Source organism: Macaca nemestrina, chromosome 4, assembly GCF_043159975.1.
Source record: "Macaca nemestrina isolate mMacNem1 chromosome 4, mMacNem.hap1, whole genome shotgun sequence".
NCBI lineage: Eukaryota > Metazoa > Chordata > Mammalia > Primates > Cercopithecidae > Macaca > Macaca nemestrina.
In genome coordinates, this window is record NC_092128.1 from 1,153,987 (window position 1) to 1,175,533 (window position 21,547).

General features: G+C 47.1%; 1 protein-coding gene across 1 annotated transcript in view; it reads left to right on the top strand.

The window, feature by feature from the left end:
• PTPRN2 (protein tyrosine phosphatase receptor type N2) overlaps nucleotides 1-21,547 on the top strand; it is a gene marked incomplete at its 5' end in the record, with an annotated part of 1,004,492 nt that overhangs the window by 366,431 nt on the left and 616,514 nt on the right. Inside the window, 1 exon segment of the mRNA NM_001305920.1 lies at nucleotides 8,605-8,773. Within this exon segment, the coding sequence (NP_001292849.1) occupies nucleotides 8,605-8,773 (169 nt within the window).

Genomic DNA, 21,547 nt, shown 5'->3' on the forward strand with positions numbered 1-21,547 from the left:
TTTTAAAGTTTAAATTAGTGTCTAATTCTACTGCATTTTGGTCAGAATGTGACTTTGTTCAACTTTTGCTCTTTGGTAATTTTGAGGATTTCTTTGGCCTAATTGGAACCATATTTAATCTCTAGTTGGCGCTTCAATAATATATTCGTTTAACTATTTGCAGGATACAGATTTTTACAAATAGTTTATAATTTTATATATATATATGATGTGTAATTAGGTAAAAATGTGTCAATTGTATTATTTCAGATCAACATGTCCTTATTTATATTGTGACTTTCTGAAATTTCTCAAAGACAGTATTTCTGTGAGTTTTCCTTTGGGGGTTGACGTGTTTAGCTTCATAGGCTCTGAGGCTCTGCTGCTTAGCACACGGGGCTGCGTCAGCCCGTCCTCGGCGTCCATCACTGGCGGATTGTTGTGTAAATGGTGTCTGCATCTCCCTTAATGCTTGTCTTGGATTCCATTTTCCTAGATGAATAGGGCCTTTCCTGCTTCCTCTTTGTTTTTGTTGCCTTGGTTAATCCATGGCTATCTTCAGAATTTGGCCTTTGGGACTGTTTCTGTTTGAAACTCAGCTTTTATAAGGTCAAGTGGTGTTTCCAAAGCCCCGTGGGTCAGGTCGGAGGGTGGGGCCCGCAGCAAGGGTACCGATTCCTCTTTGGGGCTCTTTCTTCTCATACGTGGATTGTGGCTTGTTTGCCTCCTCATACGTGGATTGTGGCTCATTCCCCTCTTCTTTAGTATTTATAAATTTTTCTTATTTTAGATTTAATTTGTGGCCTTTGCCTCTAGATTTTCAAGCGATTTTAAAGTAAAGGATTTGTTTCATTCCTTGTTAAAGGGATCCTCATGTTCTGATTCCTGCTGCGTGATAAGGAGCCCTGTTGGCTTTCAGCGTCCTCACTCCCCAGTCCCAGGAGCTGCTTCTAACCAGGCTCCCCTAGCGCCTGCCTGTGCCCTCCACCAGATAGACCCCGGGCCAGCATTTGCTGGATAAACGGTGGTGAAGGACAGAATGCGTGATCTGCCCATGCCTTTGAATTCTTGCATGGGTAGCAACACTAACCAAGAATGTCGCCTGGATTTCTCCAGTTCATGTGTGTTCAGAGCATTCTGAGCTTCACAGCTGAACAGGAATCCACAATAGGCCAGTGACATAGTAGCTGGTGTTCTTCACATGAGGCAGTTAATCTCAGGAGATTGAGTTACTTGCCGAAAACCAATTACTCATTCATGAAATAAAAGTGACATTAGAATGAAGTCTTCAGAATTCACAGCCCTGTTTTGGGCTTACCACAAGCTAATTTCTCCTGCTGGTTCTTCTCTTCACACACATGAGGTCCCTCAAGCAGAGTAAGCCCCAAGAGAGAAAGCCAGAAAGAGACGTAGTGTGGAAGATCAGCAAAGCAGTAAGTATGAATGCCCAGTGTGAGGAACAGAGCTGGCACCTAAGGAGTCACCAGGAACCTGAGAACATGCTTAGGGCTAAGAGAACCTGAGAACATGCTATAAGGAGAAGCTGAGAACATGCTAAGGGCTGAGAGAGTCAAGGAAGGGGAACCTGAGAACTGAGGACTTGAGAACATGATAAGGGCTAAGATAACCAAGAACCTGGGAACATGGTAAGGGCTAAGGAGTGTTATGCCCAGACCGTTTATTCCCCGAAGAAGACCACCAGAGTCCAGAGTCAAAGCTAAGCAGCAAGGATCTTTATTACAGGTTCGAACCTGGAGCTCTCACTTGCTCGTGAAACGAGACGGGCAGGAGAGCTCCCCCCCTGAGCTCCGAACAATGTTATATAGTCTAAGGAAAGTAGGCATAGAATCATTATACAAATTAGAGGTATGATTGGCTGGAGTTTGAACAAAGCGATTTGGCAAACTATGATTGGTTCCTGCCATTTCTGATATTTTGGTTCAAACTTTGAGGCGGGAGAGCAGGTTTATGGCAGCAAGAGTTTATCTTACTTAAACACGTCTTGTGACCTTGCCTCAGAACTTACAAAATCTCTGGTATGTGCAAAACAAAATCTCTGGTACGTGCAGAAAACCAGGTACTCACAGAACTTACGAAATCTCTGGTATGTGCAAAGATTAGAGAGCAGAACAAGGGTGTAGCGGGTGGGGGGCGGGTACACATCTATCTTTGTGTCCTTTCAGGAGGACCTGAGAACCAGGGAACATGCTAATGGCTAAAGAGAACCTGGGAACATGCTAAAGGCTCCTGAGGCAGGAACAGGGACAAAGAATACCAGCTGTGTATGTAAGCACGGACAACTTCACAGGGAACTTTGGGTGGCCATGAAGGTTGGATGTGTAACATAAGATGGGCCTGTAATTTGGAATCTTTTCCTTTAACAAACTGGGTGACAATCTAGGATATCTCATATTATCGTGAGCCTAAGTCCAGTGTGTGCAAGTGGAGAAGGGAGTAGCTACTAAGTGTAAAACATTTTTCATCTTTTTGAAGTACAAAATCCATACGTATGAAGTTTTGACCTACTTCAAGCTGGATGACAGAGCAAAAGTCAATGTGCGAGTTAATTGCTACACCACCACACAGCATAATGATAAACACTCTCATTGCTGTGACATATTGCAGTGTCACAAACAAGTCCCCAAGCATGGGCAGAGGCAAAGCAAAGATGAATATGACAATTTAAAGGTACATTTATGAGGTGGTTCCATCTGCATTGATTAGCAATTAGTGAGAAAAGTAGACAAAATACCAGAAAAGTAAGTTAACTGCAGTTAAATTACACTCTGACAACATAGAACATGAAATTTCATCGATTAAAAAATGGCCAAGGAAACTATAGCCATGATTTGAGATGCAAAGAGCTGCGAAGGCCTTGGTAATTTATATGTCTACTACATCTGTATCAGGGTCACTTGAAAAGTGATATTGTTGGGCTGTGTCCCCACCCAAATCTCATCTTGAATTGTAGTTCTTATAATCTGCATGTGTCGTGGGAGGGACCCAGTGGGAGGTAATTGAATCATGGAGGTGACTGTCTCCATGCAGGTCTTATGATAGTAAGTGAGTTCTCACAAGATCTGATGGTTTTATAAGGGACTCTTTCACCTTTGCTCCTTGCATTTGTCTCTCCTGCCACCTTGTGAAGAAGGGTGTGTTTGCTTCCCTTTCTGCTGTGATTGTAAGTTTCCTGAGACCTCCCCAGCCATGCTGAACTGTGAGTCAATTAAACCTCTCCTTTATAAATTACCCAGTCTCAGGTATATCTTTATCAGCAGTGTGGGAACAAAGTAATACAAAAAGGCACTAGAAATAAAACCATGGTGTATTTATCAATTGAGATAATCAAGCAAAAATGGCATTTTTAAATAAGCACCATGCAGGCATCACACACCTAATGTTAGTGATCTGTTCTTGAAAATCAACATCCCACATGGAAACAGTACCTGGAAACCTATTCCATTACGGTATGTGGGAAATTTATAGTGAGTTCCACATCCACTCAAGCCCCAGTGTATTTCCTAAAGTGTTTCTAAATCACAGTAAGGACCCATATACAAGTACCAGATGGTCATATTTGGATAGAAGACACTTCTTCCTGATACCCAGAAGTGGAAATTGTTCTTAGCAAAGCGTGTGTTCTATTTGCAGTAATACTGCCTCACTCAGCACCTGCAGAGTCTGAGCTGCACGTCCCTCAGGCTGTTGGGTGATGCCACAGCGCTGTGTTTGGAGACATACTGAGACTTTTTCTGAATATGATTTTGTTCAGAATGTAGCATCACATTCTGTGAAAGGAGATACACATGCACACATACACACACACACACACGTGTATACATATATATGTATACAGGTGCTCCTTGACTTATATCTACCTCCTGTGCCTGCCTGGGGTGCCTGGGCTGTTGACATCCTGGTTGTGGAGCTCTGCTGGGGATGATGTCCTTCAGCATCGTGTTTCTAAGACAGCCATAAGTCTACCTTTGTATTTGAAGGATATTTTCATGGGATATAGAATTCTGGGTTAATTTTTTTTCTTTCACTACTTTAAAAATGTTTTCCATTGTCTTCTGGCCTGGAGCACTTCTCAAGGAGAAATCTAAGTCGCCCTTCCGCTGGCATCGGGGGCGCTGGAGTCAAGTCCCCCAAGTTCCTCACTGGCCATGGGCAGGGCCCCAGGGGTTCCCGGGGAACTACATCTTGGCTGTCTGGACGGCAGACTCTGTGGTTCTGAAGTCCGAGTGCAGGGTCTTGGGAAGACCCATCGTGGGGAAGTGAAGAGATGAGTTTGGCCGAGGAGAGGTTGGACTCAGTGTGGTCACGACAGAGGCCTCTGGAGCCCTGACCCCTCCTCAGGGGCTAGGGACCAGTGTGGGATGCAGACCTCCCCCGATGGGGTATAAACATGGGTGAGGCAGACCCCCATTGTGGAGGGCCATTTTCGGAGGGGACACAGCTGTGTGGTGATGACACTTGCCCCCAGCTGCCTCAGGGACAGTGGTGCTCAGTGGACTGCCAGAGTTGACAAGACAGAGCTGAAGGTCTGGGGAAACCAAGGCAGCTTGCGTTCACAGGTCGGAGTATAAGAGAGAAGAGTGCACAGAGAGCCCTGGAGATTTTCAGTCACTGCTGAGGATTTGGTAGATGACTGATGATCTTGTGTCTATGAGGGAAAAGAACCATCCAAAAAATGAGAGCAAACGGTACCTGACATTCATACAGAGTGTGACCTAGTGCCTCTTCACACCTCTCAGACTTGCAAACCTCATAATTCCCAGATCATTGGGTAGAGTGCCCACAGAGTCTTGTCTCAGTAGTGGGGAGTAATTTCTCATAGATAATTGCTGCTCTGATTCTGCCAAACAAGATTTAGAGGTAAAACCCAAGAGGGTTGAACTGGTCCCAAGCAACTTAACTGAATGCCAGAGCAAGGGTAAATAATATTTATGGGAATGCAAATATCCATCACCCAATAAGGTAAAATTCACAATGTGAATATATAGACATGGATTATCTGGCATGAAAAGGAGCAGGAAAATGCAACTCATAGAATTCATCCGTGTAGACACAGAACTGACACACAATAAGTAGCAGACAGGAAAAAACCATGAGTGGAGTGAACAGCAGATTAGACATTGTGGTAGAAAATATTAGTGAACTTGAAGAAACAGCAATAGGAACTAAGGAAACGAGGAAGGATAATTTAAAAAAATAAAGAACACCAGTGAGCTATGGGACACATCTAAAGGCCAAATATATGTATAACTGGAGTCCCAAGGGGGGAGAGACAGGAACAGAAAAATCATTTGAAGAAATAATGACCAAAATTGTTTCAATATGATAAAAATAATAAACTCACAGATCCAGAAAGCTCAATGAGCTAAGAAAGAAACATGAAGACCAAGAAATATTGTAATCAAATTTCTCAAAACCAGTGATAAAAAGCCAACCTTAAAAGCAGTCAGAGGACAAAAAGGTACATTTCATAGAGAGATGAGATGATGAAGGCCACTGCAGGTTTCTCCTTGAGAATGCTCCATGCCAGAAGATGATGGAAAGCGTTTCTAAGTACTGAAAGGAAAAAAAAATCAACCCAGAGTTCCATAGCCCATGGAAGTATCCTTCAAATACAAAGGTAAAATTATGGCTGTTTCAGAAATACAGATGCTGAAGGACATCATCCCCAGCAGCGCTCCATGGCCAGGGCTGGTAAAGCCGCCATTCCGGCCGAAGGGAAAGGTGCCGATGGAAACACACGAGAGCACGCGAAGGCAACTGCACCAATCGATAGATGGCGTTTTCCCGTCACTTAAATCGCATTTAAAGAAGTTGGTTGTTTAAACAAAAATGATGAAAGTGTATTGTGAGGTTGATAACACAGCTGTCAACAGAATTCATGTCAACACCTGCATCAGAGTTGGAGGGAGACTTGCAAGTATCTATTTAAGCCTCCTATTGCATATGTTAAGTGGTGTGAGGTCACTTGGAGGCAACCTGTGGCCAGTTAAACATGACTCTCATACACTAGCCGTAATTCTGTCTTCTTTCGCTAACAAGGATCTAGAGTTAGGTGTTGAGAAGGCCACGGTGGAGCCATGCCCCAGGGCTCTGAGGCAGCCAGTGCCTGGGCTCTCAGGAAAGTGCCTGCCTTCAGCTTGAACCTAGCTTCTCCCTGGCCTGAGAGAAGCAGATGGCAGCCGACCGCACCTGCAAAGCCTGTTATGAGGGAGGCCTGAGTCTCGTGCTGGCAGTGGGGCATGGCACGGGGGCCTGTGGCATCTGGACCGTCCACTGCAGCACAATTCGGACCTGAAGTGATGGGTCATCACTGAGCATGGCTCTCAGGGGGAAGGGGATTTGGGAGCGTTGCTGAGGCAGCAGGCTCACGGAGGGCCCTGCTGTTGTCTGTGGGCAGCAGAGCCGAGCAGCAAGGCCCCCACACTGGCCCATCTTTTTAATGGTGATGCCTATTCTTTTATAGACATAAATGAGGCACTCAATTAACTATAAAAACTAAAAATAATCAGAATTGAAAGCTCTTTGGTCTGTGTCTAAACTCCACGTCTATGAAATCTTTGCATTTTATTAGAAGCATGGTGTGTGTGTGCAGACACACACACACGCACTCACACAGACACATGCACACATGCACACACTAACACACACATTCACACATTCTCATATACTCACACACCCCTCACACACACACACCCTCACACACACATTTACACAATCAAACTCACATGCACACACACGCGCACACACACGCACACACTTTTTGTTTTTTTTTTTTGAAACAAGGTCTTCCTCTGTTGCCTGGGGCTGGAGCACAGCGGCACCATTGTAGCTCACTGCAGCCTCAAGTTCCTGGGCTCTAGTGACCCTCCTGCCTCCACTTCCCAAAGTGCCGGGATTATATAGCGGATTATACCCCCATGCCAGCCTCACTATATATATTTATATATTTTTTTGAGGTGGGGCCTCGATGGAAGGTGGGGGTGGAGTGTAGTCACTCACGCAGGTGTTCTTAATCCTGGCTGGTAGAGGCGTCTCCTGTGGGAATTCTCTTCCTCATTTAGGAGCATGCTCTGGGCCCTTTTGGTCATATGCAAAAAGCAGAGGCCTCCGTGGGGGCTGTGAAGCTCTGGGCGGCTGAGTCCTGGGCGTGGAGGCCAGTGGCAGAGTCTGCGGATGAGCTGGCAGGTGGGGAGGCCATGCCCATTGTGTTCCGGGCTGAGACGCTGCCCCATGGCTCAGGCAAGCTCTCCGCCGCAGCTGAGGGTAAAGGGGGACGGGGCGCAGGCTCCGGGGGCCACGGACGTCCTCCCACCACGCCCAGGCCTCCACCAGGGCTGCACGTGGGCCAGTGGGGAGTCCTGACTCTGTCTCCAGCTTGGACCTAGCTTCTCCCTGGCCTGAGAGAAGCAGATGGCAGCCGACCGCACCTGCAAAGCCTGTTATGAGGGAGGCCTGAGTCTTGTGCTGGCAGTGGGGCATGAGCTGCAGAACAGTGGGGATGAGCTTGGGCGTTACTGCTGCTTTCCCAGCGAATCTCCCTGGCTCTGGGAGGCTGGGAGATTCCTTTCCGTGTGGCTGCATAAGCTGGTGCTGGGGGCCCCACTGGGAAGTGGCCACTCTCTCAGGGACTCTGAGCATCGTTAGTGGGGGCCACATGTGGCTGACATGTCCAGCTGCCTCCTGGATTTATACCTTTAGCACACAGCAGTGCCGCGGGGCCCCTGCCAGCCTTCCTGGTTCCACGGGGCCCCTGCCAGCCTTCCTGGTTCCGCGGGGCCCCTGCCAGCCTTCCTGGTTCCGCGGGGCCCCTGCCCGCCGCACCTGGTTCCGTGGGACCCCTGCCAGCCTTCCTGGTTCCGCGGGGCCCCTGCCCGCCGCACCTGGTTCTTGGCCTTGTCCTCGCCGGCCCTACCCCTGCCGCCCTCAGCAGCGTGGGCACCACGTGTGTCAGCCCGCGGGAAGTGTCTTATGTGTTTGTCCTTCTAGCCTCAGGCATCCCTGCCCTGCGTGGTCTGTGTGCATCACTGTTTAACAGCAGGGACTGCAGTGGAGGGGCCGAGAGCACTGCACGGACGTCCCGAGGCTGCAGCAAAGTACATCAACCTGAGGCCTAAAACAATGCACATTTATGAGGCGAGAACCTGGTTCCCGCCTTTTCCAGCTTCTGGGCTGCCTTCCTTGGTCTCCCCACAAACCCAGCAGAAGCTGTGCCAAGCCTCAGGCCCCCCATGCCCACCCGGCCTTCGGCTGCCTCTGCCTCCTGGAGAATTCTTGCTGAACCTGCAGCCAGCGCCTGCAGCTTCCTCCCTTTCTCCCCTCCCCTTGGTTCCTGCGTGTTACTTTTACTCCCTGTCTTCAGCTTTCAGAAGGGGTCATTCGTCCATCCCCACAACCACGAGGCAGGTGCTGTTAGCCATCCTCGTCCAGACACAGGCTCGGAGGTCTGGGAGAAGTTCAAACTCATGGTCACGGAGCAGCAAGGCCAGGCCGGCCACCTAGCCGGGCTCCCGGCCCCCTCGCATGCACCCAGGCACCACAGGGGACAGGGCAGCTCCGTGCACCAGCAAACATGCGGTTGATGTCTGGTTTCTTTTGCTCTTTCAGGCCCTCAAAACACAGCATTGGCAGTGAGAGGAGGTACAGTCAGGAGGGCGGCGCTGCCCTGGCCAAGGCCTTCCGACGCCACCTGCCCTTCCTGGAGGCCCTGTCCCAGGCCCCAGCTTCAGACGCGCTCGCCAGGACCCGGATGGCGCAGGACAGACCCCGTGCTGAGGTGACCCTTCCACTTCCTCCCCGGGCCGGGGTTGGCTTTTCCTCTAGGGTGTGGGTACCTGGACGTGTTTCCTCTCGGCTTCACGCCGGTGTCCCAGGCCAGTGGGCAGCCTGTGAACAGGGCTTTGGTGTTCCTGGGGCTCCTTAAGCAACATCTGCCCCCAGTCCAGCCCCCCGGCAAATGCTTAGTCCTCAGGGTGAGGCTCTGTAGGATCATTCTTGGGACAAAGTGTGACTCCAGAAAGCCCACCATTTAAACCACAGATGCACACCAGGGAGGTAGAGGAGGTAGGTGGCTGCTCTTCACCCTTTGGGAAGGGACCTGGGACAGCAGTGGACACTGCAACCCGACTGAGGGAGACCAAGGGGCCCTGAACGTGGCTGGAATTAGGGGTACCAGGTGCAACTACTGCATCTGAGGAAAGTTCCTGCTCCCCAGCAAGCCCGCCCCAGGGGGCAGCCCAGGGCAGCATAAGGGCTCTGTCTGCCTGTGGGCATGAGGGTCTCGCACCAAAACACAAGGTGACGCCCTGGGCACAGAGATCCCAGACAGGCTCGGAGGCGAACCCCAGGAGTGTTTATGCAGGGCCAGTGGGAGCTGCAAGGACCCACATTGCAGAGCCCTCCGATGCCCTTCAACACGCAAAGCCCAGAGCCCTCCGATGGCCTTCAACACACAAAGCCCAGAGCCCTCCGATGCCCTTCAACATGCAAAGCCCAGAGCCCTCCAATGCCCTTCAACATGCAAAGCCCAGAGCCCTCCGATGCCCTTCAACATGCAAAGCCCACTCAACATTTTAAGGACACGGAATTAGGAATCTTGGTAAACTTTGTAAATGGAAAAGCAGGCATGATTTTTATGACGACTGGTTAGGCCAGAGTTCACAGGTCCTGCATTGCCTGGCAGGAGGGAGGGACAAGAGCTGCAGAAATCACCTTCGGAGGCCACAGCCCGGCCAGCTCCCTGGGATAGGATTTTGGACCAGGTGTTGAGGCCCAGGATGGCCCTGGGGACCTTGAGGGTTTGTTGGTGATGCTCACACACTCCTTTTCTGCCAAACGTTAGTTACATCACCTCCAATTTGACACACTCCTTTCTAAGATGGAAGCTGTGCTGGTGTGAGACAGGAAAGTCTGAGGACCTTCTGCGTTCTCTTGGACTCCACTGGCGTCTCACCAGGAGCTGTGGCCCTGGGATGTGTGTGGGAAGCAATGTGGGCCCAGTTTCTATTGTGTTCCTGCCATTGAGCCGTTGAAATGACTTAAGTTAACTCTGGGCAACCCCCACAGACCTTGAAAGGCAGAGTCCTCCCAGAGGACACGCGGCTGCTAAGCTCAATCCCAGGCCAGCTTAGGGGCTTGCTGGAACCTTGCTCCAAGCGTGGGAACCACAGGGTGAGTTTCCACAGATGGTGGCCCCACAAGGCGGCATGTTTGGTGCATGCAGGTGAGGGAGTTGAGGCACTTTTTCATCTTAGCAGGTGGTGCCTGGGGAAGGCCTGGCCTTGGCCCCATGGTTCTCTGAGGCCCTTCCGAGGGCAGCTCCTGGGCGGCCGTCTTTGCTGTGGCCTTGCCTCTGCTCAGGAGGATGGCACAATAATGTTTGAATGCAGAAGCTAGGCTGTCCACAGCTGCCAAACAGAGCCCTGATGCTGGCCCAGAGCCATGCAGGGGCCACAGTGTGCCAGACCCACAGGTCACAGTTGAGAGGCTGCTCAAGGAGGGCCCAGTGGCACCTGGGCCATATTTGTGTTTTTCCTGATCACGAACTGTGTTTCCTGATTGGTCAAAATCACCCCCATGGTGGAGGCTGGGGGCCTTCAGACCTCGTGGAAGTGCAGGGTCACGGGGCGCTGTGGGCCCCAGGTCTCCCTCTAGGGTTAGGCTCACAATGAGAGGCCAGTCCCAGCCCTGCTCTGTGCCAGGCCCACCTCCCATCAGGACCACTGGCTGGCCTGAGAAACATTCCCTAAAGCCTTTCCAGGAGCCTGTGGGAGCCCTTCTGTGTGAGCCTAACCCTAGAGGGTCTGGTCCACTTAAGGCTATTTTAAACATGCTAAATTTAAATTTTTTATTCATTAACTGAGACCAACTAAGCACCTTTGGTGCACTGGACATCCTGCTGGATTTTGTGGGTGCAGAAGGTGGAGTTCATGCAGCTCTGTCCTTGGGTCAGAGGCTCCTCCACCCACTGCTCTGGGGCCAAGGGGCTGCTCAGCTTCTGTGCCCCCCGAGTCCTCAGCTGTAAACAGGGGTAGTGGCCCTGCAGGTGTCACGAGGGCCACGTGTGAAGCTCCTCATGGAGTGCCCAGTCAGGAGTGGCTGTAACCATAACTATCGTTGATAAAATAATCTTTAAAAAATAAAATGGAAATTAGGTCGAGAGTCTGAAACTGGGCTCAGTGGAAGTCCCTGACTCTGATGAGGGGAATCAGAGGGCACTGGGATCCTGGCAAACACATTCCCTCGGCGTGCCCGCGCCTCGGCACTGCAGAGCAGGTCTCAGCACAGCACGATGGAAACTGGCATTTCTCCCACTCCCTTGAACGTTGGTAATTCAGCACCTCCAGCTCTGAAATGATTGCTTCGTGCTCCTCCTCTGTCCCGTTGTGTCTTTATCGGAAGGGCTGTGGGGCCCCGTGCTGTGCCTCCGCTGCTGCTGTGAGATTTCAGGTTTCTGTAACGGGGCCGTCACATCACGTCCCCAGACACTGGAAGTGAACAATCAGTAAATTAACCCCCGTGCAGTCCAGAGATGGTTTTAGTAACATACGAGGGAAAGGCGAGGCGTCATTAAAAGTTTCAGAGACTCGGAAGAAGTTGGAGTGAAGGGAAATCAGTTGACACTTTTCCATGAAGCGGTTTCCCGTCTTTTCCCCCGACTTGACGGCGGCATGCTCACCTAGACTGATGTCCAAGGGCCTTCTTCATGGGCTTCTGAATAGAGAAAAGCAGGAGCTCACCTAGACTGACATCCAAGGGCCTTCTTCACGGGCTTCTGAATAGAGAAAGGCAGGAGCATAGCCTTGGAGGCTCACCCCCTGCACCTCAGACGGGCCAGTGAGCGGGGCATCACCTGCAAACAGCATTGGGTTTCATTCAATGGGAGCCTCAGTTGTTCCATTTTGAACCCATCATCATGCCCCTCCTTGAGTTTCAGTTATTTTATTAAATAGCCCCGGCACTAAAATAGAGTCAGAGTTAGAATGGAATTTGCTTGTGGGACAGGGCACAGCATAGATTCTCGTCGAGGGTAAATTGAGTGCCTGAGGCGCTCCCCTGTCCTCAGCAGCCAGACGTGAGGTTGGCCACGCAGCAGTGACATCCATGCATTAGAAACAAACTGTAGCACGTTGCAGAAACTCACTGAGAGTGAAGGTCTTTGGTAGATATTGAGCAATTCGTGCTATGAACCATTGGGAGGTATCGTAGTGATGCCCTGTGAGTTGGCTCATAGCAGCTCCTGGGAAAAGCAAGCTCCTGCCACAGACAGGATGCCTTCCTAGGCGGAGCACAGTGGGCTGCACGTCCTGGGATGCTCTCCAGGTGCTCAGTGGCTCTGTCGGACTCAGCAGCTCAGTGCTCATCAGGCCTGGTCACACTAACCAGTCGTGTTTACTGAAGTCTTTCCATTCCTGACTTACTGCATTAGGATTCCAGCACCAGCATTCTCCAGGTACGCCCTAGAGTGCTCTCAAAGCGGCCTTCCCCATACAGGGGGCGAGCGTGGCGGCCTTCCCCATGCAGCGGGCGAGTGGCGGCCTTCCCCATGCAGTGGGCGAGTGGCGGCCTTCCCCATACAGGGGGCGAGTGGCGGCCTTCCCCATGCAGGGGGCGAGTGTGGCGGCCTTCCCCATGCAGCCGGCGAGTGGCGGCCTTCCCCATGCAGCGGGCGAGTGGCGGCCTTCCCCATGCAGGGGGCGAGCGTGGCGGCCTTCCCCATGCAGGGGGCGAGCGTGGCGGCCTTCCCCATACAGGGGCGAGCGTGGCGGCCTTCCCCATGCAGCCGGCGAGTGGCGGCCTTCCCCATACAGGGGGCGAGCGTGAGGGCCTTCCCCATGCAGCGGGCGAGTGGCGGCCTTCCCCATACAGGGGCGAGCGTGGCGGCCTTCCCCATACAGGGGGCGAGTGGCGGCCTTCCCCATGCCGGGGCGAGCGTGGCGGCTGCCTCCGCACCAGAACATCCCCTCCATTGGGAGCTTGTGACGGTCCATTTGGGCTGATCTGTTGGGGTGCATGCCCCGGCTCTGCCACTCCCCAGGGCCGCTGGGTGCATGGGAGAGGAGCATCTTCCACCACTGCCCCCGTCTGGCCTGCTCTCCATTTCAAGAAACAGGAATGGGAGAGGGGCGTGGGCACTGGTCATGTCAAATATTCCACCAGCAGCCAGGGTCCACCTGCTGATAAGTTTGGCTCTGTCACCTTGGAACCTCCCGCACACCGTGGTCGGCCTCGCAGTGCTGGTCTCTGCCGTTCCTCAGCATAATTATCAGGAAGTCCTTCTTTCCCCCTCGGAGGTGTTTGAATTAATGAGTTTGAATTAATGAGTTCCGTGGTCATTCCGACACACAGACATTTAGCACAGCCGTCAAACGGTTATTCAGAAAATGAGCACTTGGTGGCATTTTGGCTTAGGTATTTTTCTTCTTTGTTAAGATAGATGCTTCTCAGTATTTAAAAAAAATGCATGAAAACCCAGAACTCATTTTCTTTTCTGTCCAGTGTTTAAATGAGGAGAAAGCTGTTAGTCATCTCACTAATGAACAAAGACTGAATAAGCGCAGGAAGTGCGTGACCGGAGGCTGTAGTGTTGCCGGGCAGATTTTGCTGCCCCGTGAATATAGGGACTTAGAGATCTGGGCCGCGGCTTCTCCCCGCCTCTCTCAGCTGATGAAATATTTTAATTGGAAATTTAAGCTTTATATACTGATGATCTTTCAAGGTACAATCAACTTCCTCTGAATTATTTTATAAATCATTGTTTTCTATGTATCCATCATCAAAAGTGATGGAGAAATGTCCTAAACATATTGCCTTTCAGGGCCTTCATGCCGGTGACGTCATAACAGAAGCCACTGGGAATAAAATCATGCTCTTTCTCTTTGTTTGTTAGCGAGATGACTCAGAGCTTTCTCCTCGTTTAAACGCTAATTGAGTGCTTACTGATCACTAAATCAAGGTGTCGTGACTTCTGCATTGTTAGGGTGGTAATGCTTCCTGTTTTATTGACTATGGTGGCACCAGCTCACAGTCCTTGTACTCATCATGCAGAACACCATAAATTCCCTGTCCACTCTGTGTTACTGAGGAGGTTTAATCGGAAATTCATTGCTTACCAATACCATTAACTAGCAGATTTATTTTGGAAATGTTTAAAAAACATATTTAACATACAAGAAATGGTGCTGGGTTAAGGAAATGGTTAAGGAAAGTTAGTTTCTGCCCTTTAGGATTTTACAGTTTTACTGGGTAGGAGGGAGAAAACAAACAAGCAAAAAATACAGCTAAAAAATTAAAGCAAGTTCTGTGATGCAGGGAACACAGAAGGTAAAGGCGCACTCATGCCAGAGGGGGCAGGTGGCCCAGGCAGGCTTCTGACAGACGGGGTAGGTGGGCCCAGGTGTGGTCATGCCAGAGGGGGCAGGTGGCCCAGGCAGGCTTCTGACAGACGGGGTAGGTGGGCCCAGGTGTGGTCATGCCAGAGGGGGCAGGTGGCCCAGGCGGGCTTCTGACAGACGGGGTAGGTGGGCCCAGGTGTGGTCATGCCAGAGGGGGCAGGTGGCCCAGGCGGGCTTCTGAGAGGACGGCCTTGGAGGACGACCAGGAGGCACCTCCTGCAGGTGTACGATGTACGTAGGGTGCAGAGTGTCAGGAGCCCATTCCCCTCCCACCCCAGCCAGATGAGTGAGCCCTGGGGGAAATGTGCCCGAGCTGAGGACACAGGAAAAGAGGATGAACTGCATTCAGAGGGGGATGGATGAACCCATTCCAGGGAGAGGAGACCGCAGCTGCTTTCATGCGCATTGGAATGGAAGAAGCGGGAGCCAGTCACAGGAAGCGGGGAGAATTCGGCCTAAATTTTAAGAAGCTCTTTGAGAGACCAGCTGCACAGAGTGAGTGTCTGCACCCCCGGTCTCTCCTGTGGGCTTTCACTGAGCACGCGAGTTGGGGCACCAGGGGTGGAGGAGGGAGGGGCTGGGAACAATCCTGCCAAGGAGCGCCAGGCCTCTACAGAGTGTACCACGGTGGCCTTCTGAAGGCTGGGGGCAAGAAAGCATGGTGGAAAAACATCTGTGGCATCTTTCTAAGGATGCAGAAAGCCAGGGTGGGACCAACAGGGAAGAGAAGCTTCAGCAACTCACAAACTGACACTTGGACCTTAAAGCAGAGAGAGCTCCCCTGAGGTTCAGAAACCTGGTGGCTGAGTGCAGAGCATAAAGGGATCTCGAGTCTCACTGGAGCCCAGACCCCAGCACAGGCAAAGAAGGCAACTTAAACCCAAAGGATGGAAAATGTGTACAATGGAAACTTGAAAGGCAGGAAAGCTGGCATGGTCATGTTAATATTAGACAGAGTGGACTTCAAGACTAATAGTGTTATTCATGATAGAGACACTCTATGATGACTAAATGGTCAATTCATCAAGATGCTATAGAAAAATTTTATGAACCAATTTCAGAGCTTCAAATACATAAAGGAAACGTAAGAAAATACTAAAGACAGAAACATATAAGTCCATCATGAGCATTAGTGACTGAAACTGTCCTCTCTCAGTAACTGATTAAACAGATAGATAAAATATCAGTAAGTATAGAGAAGATTTAAACCACAACATTAACCAATATAAGCTAAGTGATGTTTATAGAATGATATACCTAAAAACTACTAAACACACGTTCTTTATAAGTATATTATATAGAATATTTCCCAAACTAGATCAAATGCTGGCCATAAAATAGGTCTCAATAAATGTCAACAGATCAAAATCATACAGAGAAAGATTTTAAAAGAAAACTGCAGATTATTCTTCTTCAGAAATATAGAAACAAAAATTCTAAACAATTTTTATCAAATTAAATTCAACAATATATAAAAAAGAATACTGCATCATAATCAAGGCAGATTTATCCCAGATATACAGGGTATGTCAAACATTTGAACATCAACCAAGATAACTCACCATAGTAACAAGGGAAAGAAACACCATGTGATGGTCTCAGTAGATACTGGAAAAAGCATTTGACAAAACCCAGCATTCATCCTTGATGGAAACCTTCATCTAAGATTACACCAAACGGCGAAGGGCTGAATGCTTTCCACTTAAAATCTGGAATTAGACAAGGATGTCTGCTCTTACCTCTTCTATCCAACATTGCATTGAAGATGTTTTTCTTTTTTTCTTTTGAGACGGAATTTCATTCTGCTTGCCCAGGCTGGAGTGCAGTGGTGCAATCTCGGCCACAGAAGCCTCTGCCTCCTGGGTTCAAGTGTTGCTCCTGCCTCAGCCTCCCAAGTAGCTGGGATTACAGGCACCCGCCACCATGCCCGCCTAATTTTTGCATTTTTAGTAGAGACTAGGTTTCACCATGTTGCCCAGGCTGGTCTCAAACTCCTGACCTCAGGTGATCCACCTGCCTGTGGCATTGAAGATCTTAGCCAGTGCAATAAAACAAGAAGAAATGAGAGGCATTCAGATTACATGATAACCTTTGTCAAAAATTTGGTGGAAGCTACAGAAAAACTACTAAAACTAGTAAATATAGCAATGCTGTAGAGTGCAAAGTCAGCACACAAAAATTAATTTATTTCTGTATACTAGCAACAATTAAATATGAATTTTAAAAAAATCATTTATAGTAGCATAAAATTATGAAATAATTAAGGTTGAATCTAAAATATGTGTAAGACAATATACAATCAAAACTACAATACATTGATGAGAATAATTAAATAAGACAAATTAATGGCGATATATGCATGGTCATGTGTCTAAAGACTCAATAGTGTTAAAGTGGAAATTACCTCCAAATTGGTATTGATATGGCACAAAAACACAATCCTTAAAAAAATTGATAACTAGAACTTTGTCAAAATTTAAAAATTTTCTTCTTCAAAAGAAGACACTTCTTTGAAAGACACACAAAAGAATGAAAAGCCACAGACTTAGAAAAATACTTGCAAATAATACTTTTTAAGATAAAAAAAGAATTTCAGAATGTATAAAAATCTCTAAAAACTAAAATAAAAAGCAGCACATTAAAAATGGACATTTTTTTTTTTTCCAAGACAGTGGACTGGAAGCAGTGTTAGCATGCCTCTCCCACTTGGAAAGACAAAATAGTGTGTAAAGATTCACACTGTGAACTTTTTTCCAAGCAGCAACACCAGAACTTGACAGGAAAACTGAAAGAAACCACAGAACCTTTGAAAGAAGTGGCAGGCTGCAGCCGACACTGGAACTAAGTGGAGAACTGTAAGCCCCACAGTGTGAGGGGGAGACACTGCCTCTGAGATATGTACCCCCACTGGGGAATTCAGCCCATGGGGGTGGGACCTTAACCCAGTGCTGGAACTGATTTAGGGAGCAGAGGAGAATATAAAGTAGGAGAAGCAGCAGGAAGATCCCTGTGTGCATTCCCAGTCTCCAGCATGGATTGGGGAAGCCATTCTGCCTTACAGGGGACCTTGTGGAAGTCTGCCAGCCAACTCAGGCAGTGGCCACACGTTGAGAGGAGCTCCCAACTAAAATTTGCAATCTAATCTCGAGTAGGGACAAAATCCCTTGGCCATAACTCAACAGGGAGTGGGAAGCACGCTGCAGCCACAAGCACAGAATCTGGGACCTGGCTTTGCTACTGGACTGGGATAGACGTGACCTGAAAGCCACACTTCCTGTCTCCATGATGATTGGGACAATATCTCACATCTCAATATTAGTGTTGAATGTAAATGGCCTAAATGCTCCATTTAAAAGATAACAGATTGGCAGAATGGATAAAAAGACACAAACCAAATATCTGCTATCTTCAACAGATTCACCTAACACATAAAGATGCATATAAAGTTAAGGTAAAGGGGTAGTAAAAGATATTCAATGCAAATGGAAACCGAAAGTGAGCAGGAACATTCTTAATCAGGTAAAACAGACTTTAAAGCAACAACAGTAAAAAGAGACAAAGAAGGTCATTAAATAATGATAAAAGGGCCAATCCAACAAGAAGATATTACAATTCTAAATGTATATGCACCAAATGCTGGAGCTCTCGGATTCATTAAACAATTACTGCTAGATGTAAGAAGTGAGATAGGTAGCAACATGCCAACACTGGGGAACCTCAGTACTCAACTGACAGTACTGGACAGATCACTGAGACAGAAAGTCAACAAGGAAACATGGACTTAATCTACACTCTAGAACAAATGGACCTAACAGATATTTACAGAACATTCTAACCAAGAACTGCAGAATATACATTCTCCTCATGAGCATATGGAACATTCTCCAAAATAGACTAGATGAAGAAAATGTGGTGCATATACACCATGGAATACTATTCAGCCATAAAAAGGAATGAGATCATGTCCTTTACAGGGACATGGATGAAGCTGGAAGCCATCATCCTCAATAAACTAACACAGGAACAGAAAACCAAACACTGCATGTTCTCACTTATAAGTGGGAGTTGAACAGTGAAAACACATGGACACAGGGAGGGGAAAAACACACACCAGGGCCTGTTGAGGGGTGGGGGGAGAGGGGAGGGAACTTAGAAGACAAGTCAACAGGTGCAGCAAACCACCATGTCACACGTATACCTATGTAACAAACCTGCACGTTCTGCACATGTATCCCATCTTTTTAGAAGAAAAAGTAATGAAACAAAAAAAAAAGACCATATACTAGGCTACAAGACAAGTCTCAATAAATTTTAAAAAATTAAAATTATATCAAGTATCTTCTCAGACCACAGTGGAATAAAACTAGAAATTCACTCCAAAAGAATTTTTTTTAACTATACAAATACATGGAAATCAAAAAGTATGCTCCTCAATGATTTTTGGGTTAACAATGAAATCAAGATGGAAGTTTACAAATTCTTTGAAATGAATGATAATAGTGACACAAGTTATCAAAACCTTTGGGATACAGCAAAAGCAATGCTAAGAGGTAAGTTTACAATGCTAAATGCCTACATCAGAAAGTCTGAAAGAGCCCAAATTGAGAACCGAATGTCAAGTAACTAGAGAAATACGAACAAACCAAACCCAAAGCTAGAAGAATAAAAGAAATAACAAATATCAGAACAGAGCTAAATCAACTTGAAAGAAAGAAACAAATAGAAAAGATCAGTGAAACAAAAAATTGGTTTTGTGAAAATATAAACAAAATTGATGGACCATTAGCGAGATTAATCAAGAAATGAAGAGTGAAGATTCAAATAAGCTCAGCTACACCACAGAAATACAAAAGATCATTCAAGACTCCTATGAATACCTCTATGCACACAAACTAGAAAATCTAGAAGAAATGAATACACGAATATATTCCTGCAAGCATACAACCCTCCTAGATTAAATTAGGAAGGAATAGAAACCCTGAACAGACCAATAATAAGCAGTGAGATTGAATCAGTAACTTAAAAATTGCCAACAACAACAACAAAAAGCCCAGGACCAGATGGATTCACAGCTGAATTATACCAAACACTCAAAGAATTGGTACCAATTCTACTGAAACTATTCCAAAAGATTGGGAAAGAGAGAATCTTCCCTAACTAAGAAGCCAGTATCACTCTGATACTAAAATCAGGGATAAAATAATGAACAAAAGCAAACTATAGACCAATACACCCGATGAACATAGATGCAAAAGCCCTCAACAAAATACTAGCTAACTGTACCCAACAGCACATCAAAAAGATAATACACCATGATCAGGTGGGTTTCATCCCAGGGATGCAGGGATGGTTTAACACATGCAAGTCAATAAATGTGATATATCACATAAACACTTAAAAAACAGACACCATATGATCATCTCAATAGATGCAGAAAAAGCATTCGATAAAACCCAGCATCATTTCATGATAAAAACTCTCAACAAACTCGGCATAGAAGGGAATTACTTCAAAATAATAAAAGCTATATATGACAAACCCACAACCAACATCATACGGAATGGGGAAAAGTTGAAAGCATTCCCCCTGAGAACTGAAAGAAGACAACTTCTATTCAACATAGTACTGGAAGTCCTAGCCAGAGCAGTCAGAAAACAAGGAAATAAAGGGCATCCAAACTGGAAAAGAGGAAGTCAAACCATTGCTGTTTGCCAATAATATGATCATACACCTACAAACCCCTAAAGACTCCTCAAAAGACTCCTAGATTTGATCAACGAATTCAGGAAAGTCTCAGGTTACAAAATCAGTGTACACAAATCAGTAGCACTGCTATATACCAACAATGACCAAGCTGACAATCAAATCAAGAACTCAATCCACTTTACAAGGCTTCAAAAAATAAATAAAATACCTATCAATTCGCTTAACCAAGGAGGTGAAAGATTTCTATAAGGAGAACTACAAGACATTGCTGAAATATATTGTAGATGACACAAACAAATGGAAACACATCCCATGCTTATGGATTGGAAGAATTTCATGAAAATGGCCACACTGCCCAAAGCAATCTACACATTTAATGAAATTCCTATCAAAATACCAAGATTATTTTCATACAGCACCAAAAAACAGCCCAAATAGCCAAAGCAATCCTAAACAAAAAGAACAGATCTGGAGGCATCACATTACCTGACTCCAAACTATACTACAAGGCTAGAGTTACCGAAACAGCATGGTACTGGTAGAAAACATAGACCAATGGAACAGAATAAAGAATCCAGAAACAAACCCAAACACTTACAACCAACTGATCTTTGACAAAGCATACAAAAGCATAAACTGGGGAAAGGACACCTGTTTGATAAATGGTTGTGGGAAAACTGGATAGCCTCATGTAGAAGAATGAAACTGGATCTCTATTGATGCAGGGTAAGGAGCCCCAAAGTGGAGCTTAGCCCACCAGGGTTCTTGGCTTTTCCCAGGAAAGAATTCAAGGGCAAGCTGGAGATAGAAGAAAGCAACATTCTTGAAAAGGCAGTGTTACAGCTCTGACAGTGGTTTAGCTCTGTGACTGCTCTTGCAGAGCCAGGCTACCCCATAGGCAGAGAGTAGCAGCTCAAGGAGGCTTTGCAGTGGTATTTATAGCCAGTTTTAATTACATGAGAGTAAAGAGTGGTTTATGCAGAAATTTCTAGGGAAGGGGTAGTAACTTTTGGGTCATCAGGTCATTGCCATGGAAAGGGGCAGTAACTCCTGGGCGTTGCCATGGTAAGGGTAAACTGACATGGCATATTGGTGGGTGTGACTTATGGAAAGCTGCTCCCACCTTAGCTCTGGTTTAACTAGTCCTTAATTTGGTTCAGTAACTGAGCCCTGCCTCTGAAGTTGAGTCCTGCCTCCTACCTCATTATCTCTTACCTTATACAAAAATCAACTCAAGATGAATCAACAACTTAAATCTAAGACCTGAAACCATACAACTTCTAGAAGACTAGGAAAAAATCTTCTGGACATTGGCCTAGGCAAAGAGTTCATGGGTAAGACCCCAAAAGCAAATGCAACTAAAACTAAAATAAATTGGACCTAATTAAACTGAAAAGCTTCATATAGCAAAAGAAATCATCAGACGACCCACAAAACGGGAGAAAATATTT